This window comes from Eptatretus burgeri, chromosome 24, assembly GCF_056783735.1.
Source record: "Eptatretus burgeri isolate ZD-2024b chromosome 24, Ebu_testis_v1, whole genome shotgun sequence".
Classification (NCBI taxonomy): domain Eukaryota; kingdom Metazoa; phylum Chordata; class Myxini; order Myxiniformes; family Myxinidae; genus Eptatretus; species Eptatretus burgeri.
Window position 1 is genome coordinate 1,085,539 of NC_140984.1, and position 15,791 is coordinate 1,101,329.

The window sequence follows — 15,791 nt, forward strand, 5'->3', positions numbered from 1 at the left end:
TACACATGCACTTACCGAGATACCTCACCTAAGGGACCTGAATGGTGGTTTGCGAATCTGGTAACCACAACAATATATATATATATATATATATATATATATATATATATATATATATATATATATATTGTTGCGGATTCGCGTCCGCCGGCGTGCGAACGGCCACGTAACTCGAATCGCGGCATGTCGCCCACCGGACGGACAATCCCGTCGTGACCCTCTCGGACTAACGCCGGGAACTAGTCACGGGTGGACCTTTCGGCCTAACCACGATCGTGCCAATCGGCCCCCGCGTGGGATAGGGTTGCTCGCCAAATTCGACCTACCTAAGTACCCACACGGAGGGTAGACCGGGCGATCGCACCTCGCCGCAGGTCGACTTCGGACACGGGCCACTTTAAGCGACCCGTTCCGTACTATCGGGATAACCGAGCGGTGTTATCGTCGGCCTCGACGGTTCGATTAATTATCGGGCGTTTTAGCCCACGACCAACCCTTTACGTGAAGTAAGATAGAGATTCAATAAAGGAAAAGACGAAGCGAAACGGGAAAACAGTTAAACATGAAGCACATTTATTTCGCGATGAACGGAAAGCACACATATACAATTACACCAAAAGCAAATGTAAAAGAAGAAGAAACACAATAATACACAAAAAGCAAATGCAACAATGCAGATCTAACCGACTACCGAGCACACGGCAACACTAATACAGTTTTACTTCACAGACGGCGCCGACAACACATACACTCAAAGCAAAAGAAAAGGACCACCCTCAAGGATGAGGGGGGTAGGCGGGCCTGGGGCCGAGACCGCGTCGGGCCTACCCGTCTGATGATGAGCCGCAAGATGGCGGTGGCGCCCCGACTCCGCGGGCCTCGCGGACAGTGTCTGGTAGGGGGTGGGAACGGGGCCCCCTTCTCGCACTATCTCAGCGCGGGGGGAAACAGGAGGGGGTTGTTGATGCTCGGGGGAAGGAGGATATCTCCCTGTCTCGGGTCCCGCAACGAGCGTCTCCACCACGACCTCGGTCGCGCCGCCGGCCTCTCCCTCCGCAGCTCCCCGACTCCGACACGAGCACCCCCTCGACCGCCTTCGCCGCCGCCACCTCTCCACAGCTCCGTCCAACCGCCTTCTCCGACTCCTCTCTTGACTCGTCCCAACTCTTCACTGACTCCGAACTCTTAACTGCCTCCGAACTCTTCACTGCCTCCGAACTCTTCACTGCTTTGACTGACGAACGCAGCCCCTTATATGCCCCGTGGCCTCGCTCCTTCACCTTCGACCCTTTACCTCCGACCCTTCACCTCTAACTGGCTCCCCATTGGACCGAGGAAAAGTGGGCGTGAATGCTTTTTGATCCATGAATTTGCATATAGCGATATTACTCCAACGCACCTGGAGGCGGGGCCAAATCGCCCCACGCACGCCGATAGGACGGAACAGAAGTAGGCGTGAGTCGTTTTTGATCCGTTTTCTTCGGAAAGGCTGTGCCTCTGCACCCGCTGCTCGGTGCTCGCCCTGCACGAGTCCAGTATCGGTGCCCACAAGCGGCGTGGGAATGACGGTGATGCGATGGTTGCGAGGGCGAGTTGTGACGGTAAAGGTCGTGGCTGTTGTTGTGAAGCGGCGTTGCGGTTGGTGGTTGTTGTGTGATGGCTGTTGAGACGTGGTTGGTGGTGGTAGTAATGGCGGCTGGTCCAAAATAAAGATAGTAAAAGAAAAACGGCTATCTATAAGGGTCGCAGCCCGAATGAATGACATTTATTCCCTCGAAACAACGGGTTTGGGCCTAACTACACATATACTTACAGAGATATCTCACCTAAGGGACCTGAATGGTGGTTTGCGAATTTAGTCAACCACAACAATATATATATATATATATATATATATATAAATATATAGTTGCGAATTCGCGCCCGCCGGCGTGGGATCGGCCGCTCGACTCGAATGGCGGCCGCCTCGCCCACCGGAACAGACAATTCTGTCGTGACCTTCTCGGACCAATGCCGGGAGCTAGTCACAGGTGGGGGTTTAACCTCACCACGATTGTGCCAATTGCCCACTCGCGCAGGATAGGGTCGCTCGCCAAATTCGATCTACCTAAGTACCTGCGCGAATGGTCGACAGGGCGATCGCACCTCGCCGCAGGTCGACTCCGGACACGGGCCGCTTGGGCGGCCCGTTCCGTGCTATCGGGATAACTGAGCGGTGTTATCGCCGACCTGGACGGTTCAGATTAATTACCGGGCATATTAAGCCCACTACGAACCCTTTACGTGAAGCAGGATGGAGGGTCAATAAAGAAAAGACGAAGCGAAACGGGAAAACAGTTCACACAATGCACATTTATTACGCGACACACGGAAAGCACACATATACAGCCAAACAGTGAAAATGCACATATAGCAGTTAAAACAAAAGAAACAATGACGCAGAGTTACGACCGAATACGCGCACACACGGCAACACTCATACAGTTCTACTTTACAGACGGCGCCAACACACATTTACTCAAAAGCAAAGGAAAGAAGCCACCCTCAGAGACAAGGGGGCAGACCAGACGGGCCTGTAGGCCAATATGCACGCGTGACCTGAAGGAGTGGTCAGGTCCGCGAGACCGGGGGATCCTACCCGCGTCCTCGTGACGCGTTGGCGGACGAGCCGCAGATGTGGCCGCGTGGCTGTGCCCGACTCCGTGCTCCTTGGTGGGTTTCGTTGGCACGACGTTTGGAGTGGGGTGGGAACAGAACAGAAAAACGGCTATCTCAAAGCGTCGCAGCCCGAATGAATGACATTTATTCCCTATAAACAACGGGTTTGGGGCTAATTACACATGTACTTTGAGTTATCTCACCTTCGGGCCCTGAATGGTGGTTTGCGAATTTCCACAGCCGTAACAATATATATTTTTTGTATACATTTTCGATGCTCGAATGAGAGCTAACACACAACGCACAGCAAGGAGGGCATGAGACAATAGGGGAGGGAGAGGGAAGGACAAAACAGTGGGGAACAGAGACATCAGGAGATCTGTGGAAGGGAGAGGGATCAGGCAGGGAACATGGGGAATACAAGATGGACATTTCAGGGACTTTCAGGAAGGAAAGCAGGGAATTTGAAGGAGCTGGGCTTGGGTGGATTATCGGGGGTAGAAAAGATCGAGGATTTGGATGGGGGATGATAAGAGGTGATGGTGAACAGCTGTTTTGAAGGCCTGGAGGGAAGAATGGGATTGAATAGAGTGAGGGAGTTTATTCCAAAGGCGGGAAAAAAGAGGCATGGAAGGGTGAAGGTGAGCAGTGATTCGTGATTTTGGTAATTTTACCAGAAGGGGGTTGTTGGTGGACCTTGAGCACCCTGCGGAAATGTGGTGGGGACAAATCGCAGAGAGAGCAGGAGGGGTGAGGCTGGAGAGGAGACAGTGGAAGACAGAAAGACCACTGACCAGCCTGCGGTGAGATAGTGAGAGGCCTAAAGACTCAGCCTCATTGCAGGAGATGCCAATGATCCGAAATGCCTTGGTTTCCACAGTGTGAAGCCGAGAAAGGTGGGAAGCAAGAGCACCAGCCCAGAGGGGAGAGCAGTACTCCATCAGGCTGCGGACGAAAGCTTTGTGAGTGGTCAGGAGCTCAGGTGGGCCGAGGAAAGACTTTGCACGACGGAGCATTCCCAGTCGGCGACTGGCTTTGGAGGCGAGGTTTGAAATGTGGCTTTCCCAGGAAAGGTCATGGCAGATAGTGAGATCCAGAAGCTTGAAAGAGAGGACTTCTTCCAGAGGATTGTTGAGAAAGTGGATGGGGGGGTTTTCGGAATGGTCCTTTCGGAGAGACATAGTGAGAGTGTGAGATTTGTCCGGATTGAAAGACATGTTCCACGTGTTGGACCAGTTTGTGATTTTATCCAGATCTGCAGTGAGCGAAGAAGCTGCTGCTTGCCGGTGTGAGGGATGACTGATGGTACGGCAGAGGGTGGAGTCATCAGCAAAGAGATATAGAGCATTTTCCAGAGTCAGAGAGATCATTGATGAAAACCAGAATTGGAATAGGGCCCAGAACGCTACCTTGAGGAACTCCAGCCTGGACAGGAAGAGGGATGAAAGAACTCCATTTAGGGCCACACGTTGACTGCGGCAGGAAAGGAAGTCTGTGAGCCATGAGTGGAGATGGCCTTGGATACCATAGGAAGAGAGTTTGATGAGCAGGGCAGGGTGCCAGACCGTGTCAAAAGTACGTGATATGTCCAGGGATACGGCTTGGATTTCATGTCTGGCATTGAGGACCTCCATCCATTGTTGGGAGAGCAGAAGCAACATACCCAGGGCAGAGTGACCTGGTCTGAAACCAAATTGATGATCGGAAATCAAGCCATTGGAGAAGAGGAAGGATTTAAAGTCTGAAGCGATTATTGGATTTCACAACCTTGCTGATGATTGGGAGAATACTGATTGGTCTGTAGTTGCAGGGATCTGTTTTTGCACCTTTTTATGCAGGGCAGTAATGTTTGCTGATTTCCAAGCAGATGGCAGATGACCTTGAGAAAATGAGAGGGTGAATAGAACAGAGAGAGAGAGAGTGAGCACGAGCAGAAGAGCAGGTGTTTAGGACACGTGGGCTGATGCCGTCTGGACCTGTTGCAGAATCTGAGTCGAGGTTTGACAGCAAGCTCTCCACCTTGTCACGAGAAAAGGACACAGAGTCCAGGGACAGTTGGGTGTGACTGGGTAAGGTGGGTAGAGAAAGTGATGGGTTTTGGACACAAGATTTAGCTGCAAACACCGAGTTTCGGCATTCAGCCTTTTCACGTGCGGTATCAGCAGTGCAGCCATTTGAGGTAAGGGAGGGGATGGAGGGGGAACATACACCAGAAACAGATTTGATTAGATGCCACCAGGATTTTGAGGAGGGAGAGAAGTTTGAAAGTTCAGACATGAGCTTAGAAAGATGATGTTTTCTGGCTCTCCTGAGGGTAGATACGCACTTGTTCCGAGCTTTATGGAAGGAACTGAGATTACCCTCAGTTGGGTTTGCTTTCCATGAGGCAAAGGCAAGTTGTTTCAGGACAACTGCCTCGCCACAAGCTTCAGTGAATCAAGGGCGTGAGGAAGGGTAGGACAACTGAAGACGAGAGGGGATAAATCTGTGCATGAGAGAGAGCAAGTTTCTTTGAAATAATTCCCAGAATGAGTTGATGTTGGAGAAAGCAGCGATAGGAGACCTGTCTATAAGTTTGATGGCTGCCTGGAGACCCTGCCAGTCGGCTTGAGTGAAATGCCAGACTTGACGGTGGTGAGGTGGTTCTCTGATAATAGCCAGAGAGATGTCCACTTTGACAAGGACGTGGTCAGAAGAACCGATTGGAGCGGAAGAAGAACAGCAGATATTGTCAGGGAAATTTGTCAAAATCAGATCCAGAAGAGATGGAGTAGCATTGGTTGAGGTCGGGAAGTTGACCGATTCAGTCAGTCCCAATGATTCGCAGAAAGCTTTTGCTGAAGTACCATGACAGGTGAGAGAGGTACCCACACCTAGGCAACTGGCATGATGACAATTGAAGTCACCACTTATGAGGAAGAGAGAGTTTGGATGAGAAGATAGAAGTTGGTCCATGTTTTCGGATAGTGAGGTGTACATGGAGTCATCACTGTTCGGTGGACGGTACAGTACGCATATAAACATGAGGTGGGAGTGGAGGGGAAGCCATCGCCAGAGGTATTCCTGGGGGTGTGGGGGAGTGAGGGCAGTGCATGGAGATTGAGGAATAGAGTCTTTGATGAAGAGAGCAACTGCTCCACCAGGACGAGGCTCAGATCTGTCATACCGGAGGAGGGAGTAACCAGTGAGAGATACTTGGGTGTCAGAGACGTCTTCGGGGAGGTAAGTTTCTGCAAGGCAGATTATGTCTGGTTTGTCAGTGGCAACCTGTATGGAAAAATCTGAAAGGTTTGAGCGAAGGCCCCGGATATTTGAGGTCCACACTGTTAATGAAGAAGGAGGGGAGGAGGCTTTGGGTGCAGGGGGTGGGAGGGGAGGGGGAGGGGGGGAGGTAAGGAGGGTTGTTGAAAGAGTGTGGGGGTTGCAGAAAAGCGAGGGGAGGGGGCCGGATGAGGAGGAGAAAAGGTTCTGCGGTGCTGGGGGAGAGGGTGACAAGAGAGGGGGAAGAAGGCAGTTGACGATTTGAGGAGGTGGAGTGAAGAGATGGAGGTGAGAGGGCAGTGGAAAGAGGCAGCTTTGTGGATGAGAGGGGGATAATTTGAAAAATATTGTTACGTCTGAGGGGGGGGGTATGCATTCAAAGGGTAATTAGGATGTTTAATTTGGTATGCCATGCTGTTCGAGTTGTACCAGGATCTCGATGTAATAAGTAGCAATTCAGTGGTGATAAGTTGTCTGGTAAATGTCCATTTCTTCAAGGGGGAAATGATAATTGTCACGTAATTAGATAGGGAGACGGGTTAGGGTAAGTGTGTCTGCATAAACCCTTTAAGTATTCCCTGGAGGCTTGCCGTGACGTAACAGGACAGTGCTGCGGATGGCTCCGCCCCGTGATCATATTGGTGGAAGACGACGGTGGAGGGCCAATAAAACGGCTCGATTGGAAGTGACGAGGATTCGAGGATAAAAAGGTTCTGTTCGGAAAAGAAGAGGAAGAAGATTGAAAAAAGAGAAAGCGTCTGGTCGAGGCTGTTGGTCTCGGAGCGTGCTCTCTTATTGCGCTGGTTCGTTGCTCGATTTGTCGTGTCTCGTGGCCTTGCTGTCCCTCGTGCCTCACCTCGGTTGGCTATGGGGTTCTGCTGGCTCGGAGTACGGGGCCGAACGGCGGGCGGACCTGCCTCCCTCTCCTGCTCGCATCTTGGCGCCAGAACTGGTTCCCTGGCGGCTGTGAGCGGACTCGGGCCGACACCAGGAGGTCGACAGCACCACGGTCTCTCCTGCCCCTGACGAGCGCAACGCCAGCTCGTCCGGCGCCAATCCAGGGACTGTTGCGTCTACACCACAGGCCAGCCTGACCACCAGGACCAGCTACGTTTTGTGTGTGTGTGTGTGTGTGTGTGTGTGTGTGTGTGTGTGTGTGTGTGTGTGTGTGTGTGTGTGTGTGTGTATGTGTGTGTGTGTGTGTGTACCTGGCGCCTTAGAGGGTTTGAGATTTGTATATCCATTGGAATTGTTTGTGTTTTCCCCACGCCCGAACTCACACCACCATCCCGTCGAATCGCCCCGGATCCCTCCTCTTGCCGAGTCTTATTATTATTTCTGTTAGAGAAATAAACATTATTAACTCAGTGAAAAGCGACTCGTGCCACCTTCCTCGTCCCGTTTGCTGTGGGGCGATTAAAACCGCCATCTTTGGGTTATAAAAAATAAACCGCCTCCATCGTTTCGGCTCATTCTATGTTGGCGGGACTGTTCAAGTCCCGTGGACGTCACAATATAGTACTTACGGAAGTGATGTACACAAGGATTCGTAGCTATGATGAACAGGCATTCGATAATATGAGTGAGGAAAGTGAAAAAAAACTTTATCATTAAGTAATCATTGCGGCCTGTTCCTAGTCAAGGCATGGTTCAGCAGGCCAAAAAACATGGCGGCTTCAGACCCCAGCAAAGTTACCCAGGAAACGCCTTAAGACCCCAAAGAGCGAGGTGGCCGAGGATCGCCTGATGAAGGATATAATTAAATAAGGCCGTTAATTATCTTTAAAAGGAGTTCAGTGTTTTTTGTTTGAAAAACCATGAAATCTAATGGTCGTACCACATATTTTATGCTTGAAAAACCATGATAATGGCTCGGGGTGGCCGGCAGTTGCAGGTGCGGGGCGGCCGACAGTTGCAGGCGCGGGGCGGCCGACAGTGGCCAACGTGTTCTCAGAAAGCTGTTAAATTTGATTGCTGCAGAGCTTTCTTTGTTTGCTTCTTTGTTTTTTGTGATTGTTATCTTGCAGAAAAGGGTGCAACCGTGTCCTCACCGTATACAAGAGAAAAATTTCAAAGGAAGCTGCTTCTGAGAAAATGTTTTTGTTTCTGGAGCCCCATGTCTGCAACGGAATGTATGCTTTCATCAGCCATTATCCTGTCACCGGCAAAGAGCTTGCTGATGCTGAACTGGATACTCCTGAAGAGCCTTTTGCTTCACCTGTTCGAAATGCGGGCAAGTGTCGCAGTCACCTGGACGAGCCACCCTCAACAGAAACAAGTTTTTAAAAAACACGGCAATGCACTTTATTTGAATTTCTTTTCAAGTCGTGTCGATGTTGTTGATATTTATCAACTCTTGTTTGTTGAAAAGCAACCGTGCTGCATATTGTGACTCCCAGAGATTTGATCATGTTTTGTCCTCTTTCAGGCTCCCTGCGATATTCTGTGACTAAGAGGACTGGACGAGTGAACAGTGGTGTGGCCCAAGTTCCACCAGCAAGGAAGCCCTCGGAGCTTGATTCCTTCCGTCGGTCTCTTCCCATAGTCAAGTACAAACAGATTATTCTTGGTGCAGTGGACCGGAACCGTGTCACGCTCGTCAGCGGGGAAACAGGTTGTGGAAAAACCACACAGGTGTGTCGACATTTTCCTCCCAAACTTTCGTGGGAATATGTCCACATTGTTTTGATTTTTTAAATTCCCTTTTCCTTTTATTTATCTTCCCATCATTTTCTTTCTCATGCCTCACGGTGACCTATCCTTTCAAGTTGAATTGATCCCTAAATTTCGCAGATTCCACAGTTCCTGCTGGATGAAAGCCATTCGGAAGGAAAGCCCTGCCGCATATTGTGTGCACAACCACGTCAACTCACAGTCGTCACCACGGCAGAGCGCATTGCTGCCGAACGTGGGGAGCATGTGGGAGAGACTGTTGGCTACCACATTCGATTGGAGAATCGGTGCGTTCGATGGAATGACAAGCATGATGACCTTTGCGATGCACCTCATTCATTCTGGTGGGGGGGGGGGGGTGTGGGCGAGTGTGGCATTGTTGCGTAACATCTCGTTAAAATTATCTTGTCTATCTTCGGTTGATCTTCGGTTATTCGCTCACGTCTGCTCTCCATTTGATTAAAAAGTAAATGTAAAGCGTAAAGTGAAATAATTTTTGAATCTGCAGCATAAAATGAACAATTTTAAACGTTGGATTTTAAAATGACAAAGTGGGGGCAATGGAAAAGAAAATCATCTCAAGAGAACAGTCGACTGCAAATTGTGCTATGTATGTGTATGTACACATGATCATGTGCTCATTTTAAAGAAGAAGAAGAAACTTCTTGATCTCAGATCCCACCACCAGTGCAGTTGTGCAATACCGGAGGATACTTACTTGGTGGTAACCATACCCTCGGACTCATGGAAGATGTCAGATCGGTGTTGAAACGAGGACTGTCCTTCGTCTCCACTTCTGAAAGGATGGACAAATTCGAATTCCTGGAAGATTTTGAAGAAAATTTTGTCAAGCAGGTCAAGCAATCAAGGTCAAGCAAGCAGGTCAAGGTCAAAAAAGCAAACCCAGGACCCTTTTTCAGTGCTGAAACCAGGCCATTCTTCCTGGACACCTCCAGAAGGCAAGCACCCTGCTGTTGATCTTTTCATTTGTAAATATAGAAGAGATTTTAACAACATACTTAAATCTGATATCCGTGTTGAACACAACATCTCTGAATGGGAACTTGCCATCATTAGAGCTCTTCAGAACAACAAGGTGTGCGTGATAAAACCTGCTCGTAAAGGTGGTGCGGTTGTATGGAGACGTGATCTGTATGAACAGGAAGCAATGTGCCTGCTTTCAGATGGGGATTCTTATACACCTGTTGAATTGGATCCTACTTTGGAGCAACAACATTATTTCCAATGCAGTGAAAGATTTCATCAAAAAGGTGGTTATTTGCTCTTCAATGTTGTGAATCCCATCCAGGACAATCCCCAGTGTGCAAACTTTTATATACTCCCCAATGTTCATAAAATTGATACACTAGGTCGTCCTATTGTACCTACTTGGAAATGCCCCACTGAACTTATCAGCGAGTGTCTCGATGGAATTCTGGTGCCATTGTTCACTTCGTTACCCATCTATGTGAAGGGTACCTGCCATGCAATTCATCTTTTCAATACTTTTCGTTTCCAGGAAGGAGGAAATAGTCATTTCCTTTTCACCATGAACATTTGTTCTTTCTGGCAGGCTTTACACCAAAGGAAGTCGGCGATTGACCACAGATTTGCTTTCCAGGTCCTCGCTGAACGCAGACGAGAGTTTTGGCAGGGGCTGCTTGCAGCTTCTGTTGATCTCTGTAAAGCGTTGGATTCAGTGAATCGGGATGCCCTCTGGAGGATTGTTGGTCTTCGTGGGGTGCCACCAAAGTTGATCGGTCTGATGTCTGAACTGTGCTCTGGTACTGAGAGTGCTGTGAGGTGTGGTTCCATCTCCGACTTATTTCCAGTTGTTACGGAGTTCGTCAGGGGTGTGCATTGGCTCCCACACTTTTCAACACTTGCATGGACTGGGGAAGATTTTGGAGAGATCAAGATGCGGCTCATCGCTTGGGAATGTCAAGATCTCTGACCTTGATTTCGCAGATGATGCAGTCATCCTTGCGGAAACACTGGATGTCCTTGTGGGGGCCCATGAGGCACTGAATTAGGAATCGGAGCCGCTGGGACGATGGGTTTCCAGGGTCAAAACTAAGATCCAGGCTTTCAATGGCATCATGGATGTTGCCATCTTGTCTGTGCCCGTTTGTGGCGAGGATGTTGAGGTCATGGAGAGAGTCACTTACCTTGGCAGTGATATTCATGTCTCCACATGTTGTGAGTCGGAAGTCCGTGGACGTCTGGGTCGGGCCCGGAGAGTCATGGATTCACTGGACCATGGGGTGTGGGTCGATACCTATGCAAGAGGACGAAAGTCCGAGTCTTCAAGCCCTTGGTGCTTCCAGTCTTTCTCCACGGATGTGAGACTTGGACTCTGACTAAGGATCTGAGATGAAGACTAAACTCCTTCAGTGCCAGGGCTCTTTGGAGAATCCTTGGCGATCGCTGGTTGGACTTTGTGTCCCACGAGCGGTTGCTGAGAGAGACTCAAATGAGATTTGTTTCCTGTATAGTCTGTGAGCGTCGGCTGCGGCTGTATGGACACGTGGCTCATTTTCTTGATGCTGATCCTGCTCACCAGATTCTCTCAGGGAGGGAGCCTTGTCAGTGGGGAAGGCCAAATGGACGACTACGTGCCTCGTGGTTGCAGCAGGTTGATCGGCATCTCAATTTGATAGGGATGGGCCAGGCATCGGCCTGGGGGATGGCCAGACGGACGCCCCTGGAGTACTGACGGAAAGTAGACACAGCGACGCGCTGCTCCGGCGCGTGCTCACATACCTAACCTCACCGACTTAACCTTTTAGCAATGTATGTTGATTGTTTGCTCCCTTAATTGACTGGTTTGATGTGCAGAGTGTCACCAAAGACCATTCTCACATTCTGCACAAATGGAGTGTTGCTGCGAACTTTAATGGGTGGTGACAAAACAGTGCAAAGCATCACTCATATCATTGTGGTGAGTCATGGCTCAGGCACTTGCCTCACTTGCTTTCTTTGGCAATCTCTTTGCATGGAACCAGTTTTTATCTGGAACATTTTCAATGGAACGACAGTTCTTAATTGCGTGTCGCTATCAAATGTTTGAGAGGTGAGAGGAATGGGGGGCTTTACCTTGTGATCGGGGTGACAGCATGGTGAACTGTTGAGGTTGTTTTGTTTTTTTTTTTGTCTGTCTTGAAAGCTTCTTGCCATTCCAAATATTCCAGGATGAAGTGCACGAGAGGGACAGATTTTGTGACTTGGTGCTCATCCAGTTGCGGGAGGAGTTGAACACACGTACCCACCTGCGCGTGCTGCTTATGAGTGCCTCACTGGATGCACACTTATTTCAGACTTACTTTAACGGCTGTCCCATCTTGGCATGTGAGGATCACATTTGTTTGTTTGTTTCCTTCAAACTTGTTTCTGTGTTTTTGAATGAGATAAACTAATTTTGAGATTGAGGGCCGTGTAAATAATTTGTTGACACGTGAAGAAGTAGAAACTGAAATGCTCGAGAGCTATCTCTGAAGAGCGGGAAATGTCAGCAACACAACATGAGATTAGTTGAGCTGACACCGAATGGGGATTCCATTTTGTGCCACCGCAGCCGAAGGCCAGAGGCATTATGCTTTCAGCTTGGCCGTCTGTCCGTGCGTGTGTTCTTGTCTGTGTCCATCTGTAATCGTTTCCGTCCAGACGTGCTGCAGTGTTCTTGCTTCGAGAGACCGAGACTGTGTGTGTGTGTGTGTGTGTGTGTGTGTGTGTGTGTGTGTGTGTGTGTGTGTGTGTGTGTGTGTGTGTGTGTGTGTGTGTGTGTGCATGAACGTGGCTTGAAGCATGCATAGATATACCACACCGCGTGCTCGGACCATGATCTGAAACCAATCCACGCTGTAGTTTCCAGCGGACTGTGGATTCTTCACCAAATGCGGTTTGATCGCAGAGTCGCGACTTTGAATGAGCATTTTCGGTGGGTTATCACACACACACAAGCTAGTTGTACGAGATCAGTAATTTAACGACTTGATCTCAGATCATCAGTTCGGATTCAGACCCGGTCGTTCTACCTCGGATGTGCCACTTATACTCTCCCAACAATGGAAGGAAGCCCTCAATCTCAGACATGCGATCAGGGCTGTCTCTCTGGACATGTCTGTCTGGCCCCCATATTTATCTCCAAACTCTCAGATGATGGCATCCAAGGCCACCTCCTCTCATGAATCACTGACTTCCTCAACTCGCATATTCAACTTGTAACTCTTCACGGAATCCTCTCAACTCCTTTCCCTGTCAAGGCCAGAGTGCCCCAAGGCATTGTCTTAGGGCCCAGTCTTGTCCGTCATCTTAATCAATGATCTTTCTAATTCACTGGAAAATCCTGCCTCACTCTTTGCTGATGATTCCACCCTTTGCCGTGTAATTTATCATCCTTCAGACAGACAGACAGCAGCTTCTTCCTCTCTGCAAACCTTCACATAATCAGAAACCGGTGTTACAGTTGGGTTATGTCTTTCAAGTTTGCCAAATTTTACACTCTCACTAGGTCTCAGAACTCCAGACTGCTGGGTCTTACTTTTGGCCATAATCTTTCTTCGCCAAACCATATTTCAAAGTTAACCTCCAAAGCCAGCCGCCGACGCGACATCCTCCGTCGACCACTTCCTATCCACCTCCAAGCTTTGATCCACAGCTTGATTGGGTGCTGCTCTCCTCTCTGGGCTGGCTCCCCTGCCTCATCTTTCTCCTTGAAGATGATTGTAATCTCCCGTGATGAAACTGAGTCTGTGGGGGCCTATCACTACGCCATCGCAGACACGTCGTTGGTCTTTCTCCCACCTCCTTTCTCATCTTTCACCCTCTGCCCTTTCTGTGCTTTGTCCTCCTCTGGTTTCTGCATGGCACACATGGTCCACCATCCATCATACCCCTTCTGCTAACAAAACTAACAAAACCCAGGATCACTGCTGACCTCCACTCATTTGTTCCTCTTTTTCCCCACCTGTGGAACCAACTTCCACATTCTCTTCAATCTCATTCTTCCCCACAGGTCTTCAAGACAGCTGTTCACCACAATCTGAGATCTTCCCCAATCAAAACCCATGATCTTTTCTACTCTCGTTACCCCCATTCCTCCCACAACCATTATTTGTCTGCCTCCCTCCCTCTGACTTTGTCTTCGGCTCTGCAGTTGGTGTCTCCCGCCTCTCTTGGCTGTCCCCTTTGTCGTGTTACATCCTCATCCGTTCAGTGTACCAGTACTCGCTCTTCCACGAGCCTCGACTATGTAGACAACAAAAAACCCTGACTGGGCATCCTTCATTGTGCAAGATCTTTCCTTGGCCAGTCTGAACTTTTGACAACCGACAGGGCCTTCATTCTTACCTTGATGGAGTACCGTACCGTTCTCTTTGGATGGGTGCCTCTGCCACATGCCTTGCCCTTCTTAATGCTGTGGAAAGCGATGCCCTCAAAATCGTTGGGATCTCCCATGACGAAGCTGAGTGTCTGGGCCTGTTACTTTCACATTGTGGGTCGGTTGGTGGCCTCTCTGTATTCTTCCACCTCATTTTAGCTCTTGCACCCTCTGCCCTCACTTGGTCCCTCCCAGGTTTCTGCAGGGTACACACAGTTTGCCAGGAACCCTGTTCTTGATCAGCTCCCATAATCCAGGCTCACCGATCCCCTCCACTCATTTGTTCCTCTTTTCTCTCGCTTGTGGAACCAACTTCCCCAGTCTGTTGAGTCCCATTCTTCCCTGCAGGGCTTCAAGACAGCTCTTGTGAAAGACTTGGAGCACCAGGTGTTATGCTGAGTCAGCTGAAGGAACATCTCAGTTAGGAAGGAACAACAACAACACACACACACACACACACACACACACACACACACACACACACACACACACACACACACACACACACACACACACACACACACACACACACACACACACACACACACACACACACACACACACACACACTTTGTTGTATACTTTCTGCATCATTTTATTTATTTATTTATTTATTTATTCTTCCACATGTTGTCCCTTTGTGCCACAGTACCTGGGCAGCTGTTTGATGTGAAGGTGCTGTATCTGGAAGATGTTCTCCGGATCACGGGATACTCGACACAGCAGACGAAGAAAGGGAATTCACACCAACAAAACTGTGAGTCCATTCTCTTGACATGAACGCTAACTTACCCGGGCAGCGGACAAACAAACTTTGATGGAGGTCACCAGGTGAGCATGTGGACACGGATGGCTAAAAACGGTGAGAAAACGTAATCAACCTGGCGATCTACTTCGACGACCATTGTGAGCACACGGGACGATGTTTCACAGTTGGGAGAAGATGGTTGATATGTGGAGGTGGGCTATCAGGTTAGATTTTGAAGTATTGACATTGAGGGCGTAAGCTGTTGGAGGTTTTGGAGCGGGTCAGAGCAACATGCTCATTCTGACACTTGCTTGACTTCCAGAAGCTTCGAATAAAAATCCGTCACACTGCACTGCTCTTGGCAGGATTCGAACGTGACTTGTGTGATCTCCTTTCTCTCTGGGATTGTGATTGTGATTTGATCTGGGATTGTGAGTTCAGTATCCTTGTGCCCAGACCAGATTAACATCCACACATGTGCCATCGGCTTAAGCATTGCATGTAGTGCAGTTTATTCCAGTCTTGTGCAGACATTCAACTGTAATGTTGTGCTGCACGAGTACAATGCTAATTAATTTGCTGGCTGACAGGGTGGCCGAGAGGTGCGCACACTCACCGCTCAGCTAGCTAGTCTGGGTTTGAATCCCGACCCAGCTATAAACTGTCATCTCGGTGTTTCACAGGAAGGGTGATTCATCAATGTGTATTCCGTCTCTCGGATGGACGTCAAACGAGCGTCCCGTGTGCTAGCATTGGTTGGTTGATCTAGAAGATCCCACGGTGACCTTCGCAACTAGTGGGCGAGCTATCGCCGGCACCCTGAACAAATTACAAATTCCTGCCTTTATCTACAGAAGGCAAGGCATCAGCAGCACAGCTGCGCCCTTAGCCAATAATGTTACCTTGTAGTCTTGTGCTTCATACGAAAGCAGAAGAAGAAGAAGAAGAAGAAGAAGAAGAAGAAGAAGAAGAAGAAGAAGAAGAAGAAGAAGAAGAAGAAGAAGAAGAAGAAGAAGAATTAATTTGTTTATCTTGTTCCATTGGCTCTCAAAGGCCTGTTCTTTCAAGACC

General features: G+C 49.1%; 1 protein-coding gene across 9 annotated transcripts in view; it reads left to right on the plus strand.

The window, feature by feature from the left end:
* Positions 1-15,791, plus strand: part of LOC147007858 (3'-5' RNA helicase YTHDC2-like) — a 91,489-nt gene that overhangs the window by 23,523 nt on the left and 52,175 nt on the right. For 8 of the 9 annotated variants that reach the window (XR_015053833.1, XM_085866263.1, XM_085866269.1 and 5 more), the window contains 6 exons: positions 7,947-8,152; positions 8,348-8,553; positions 8,713-8,879; positions 11,431-11,533; positions 11,784-11,940; positions 14,622-14,729. Coding sequence is in view for 8 of the 9 variants with exons in the window: in XM_085866263.1 (XP_085722389.1) it covers positions 7,947-8,152; positions 8,348-8,553; positions 8,713-8,879; positions 11,431-11,533; positions 11,784-11,940; positions 14,622-14,729 (947 nt within the window). In the remaining variant the exon portion in view is untranslated. Of the gene's footprint in view, positions 1-7,946; positions 8,153-8,347; positions 8,554-8,712; positions 8,937-11,430; positions 11,534-11,783; positions 11,941-14,621; positions 14,730-15,791 lie in introns of those variants that run through there. The other variant, XM_085866268.1, reaches the window with a different exon arrangement.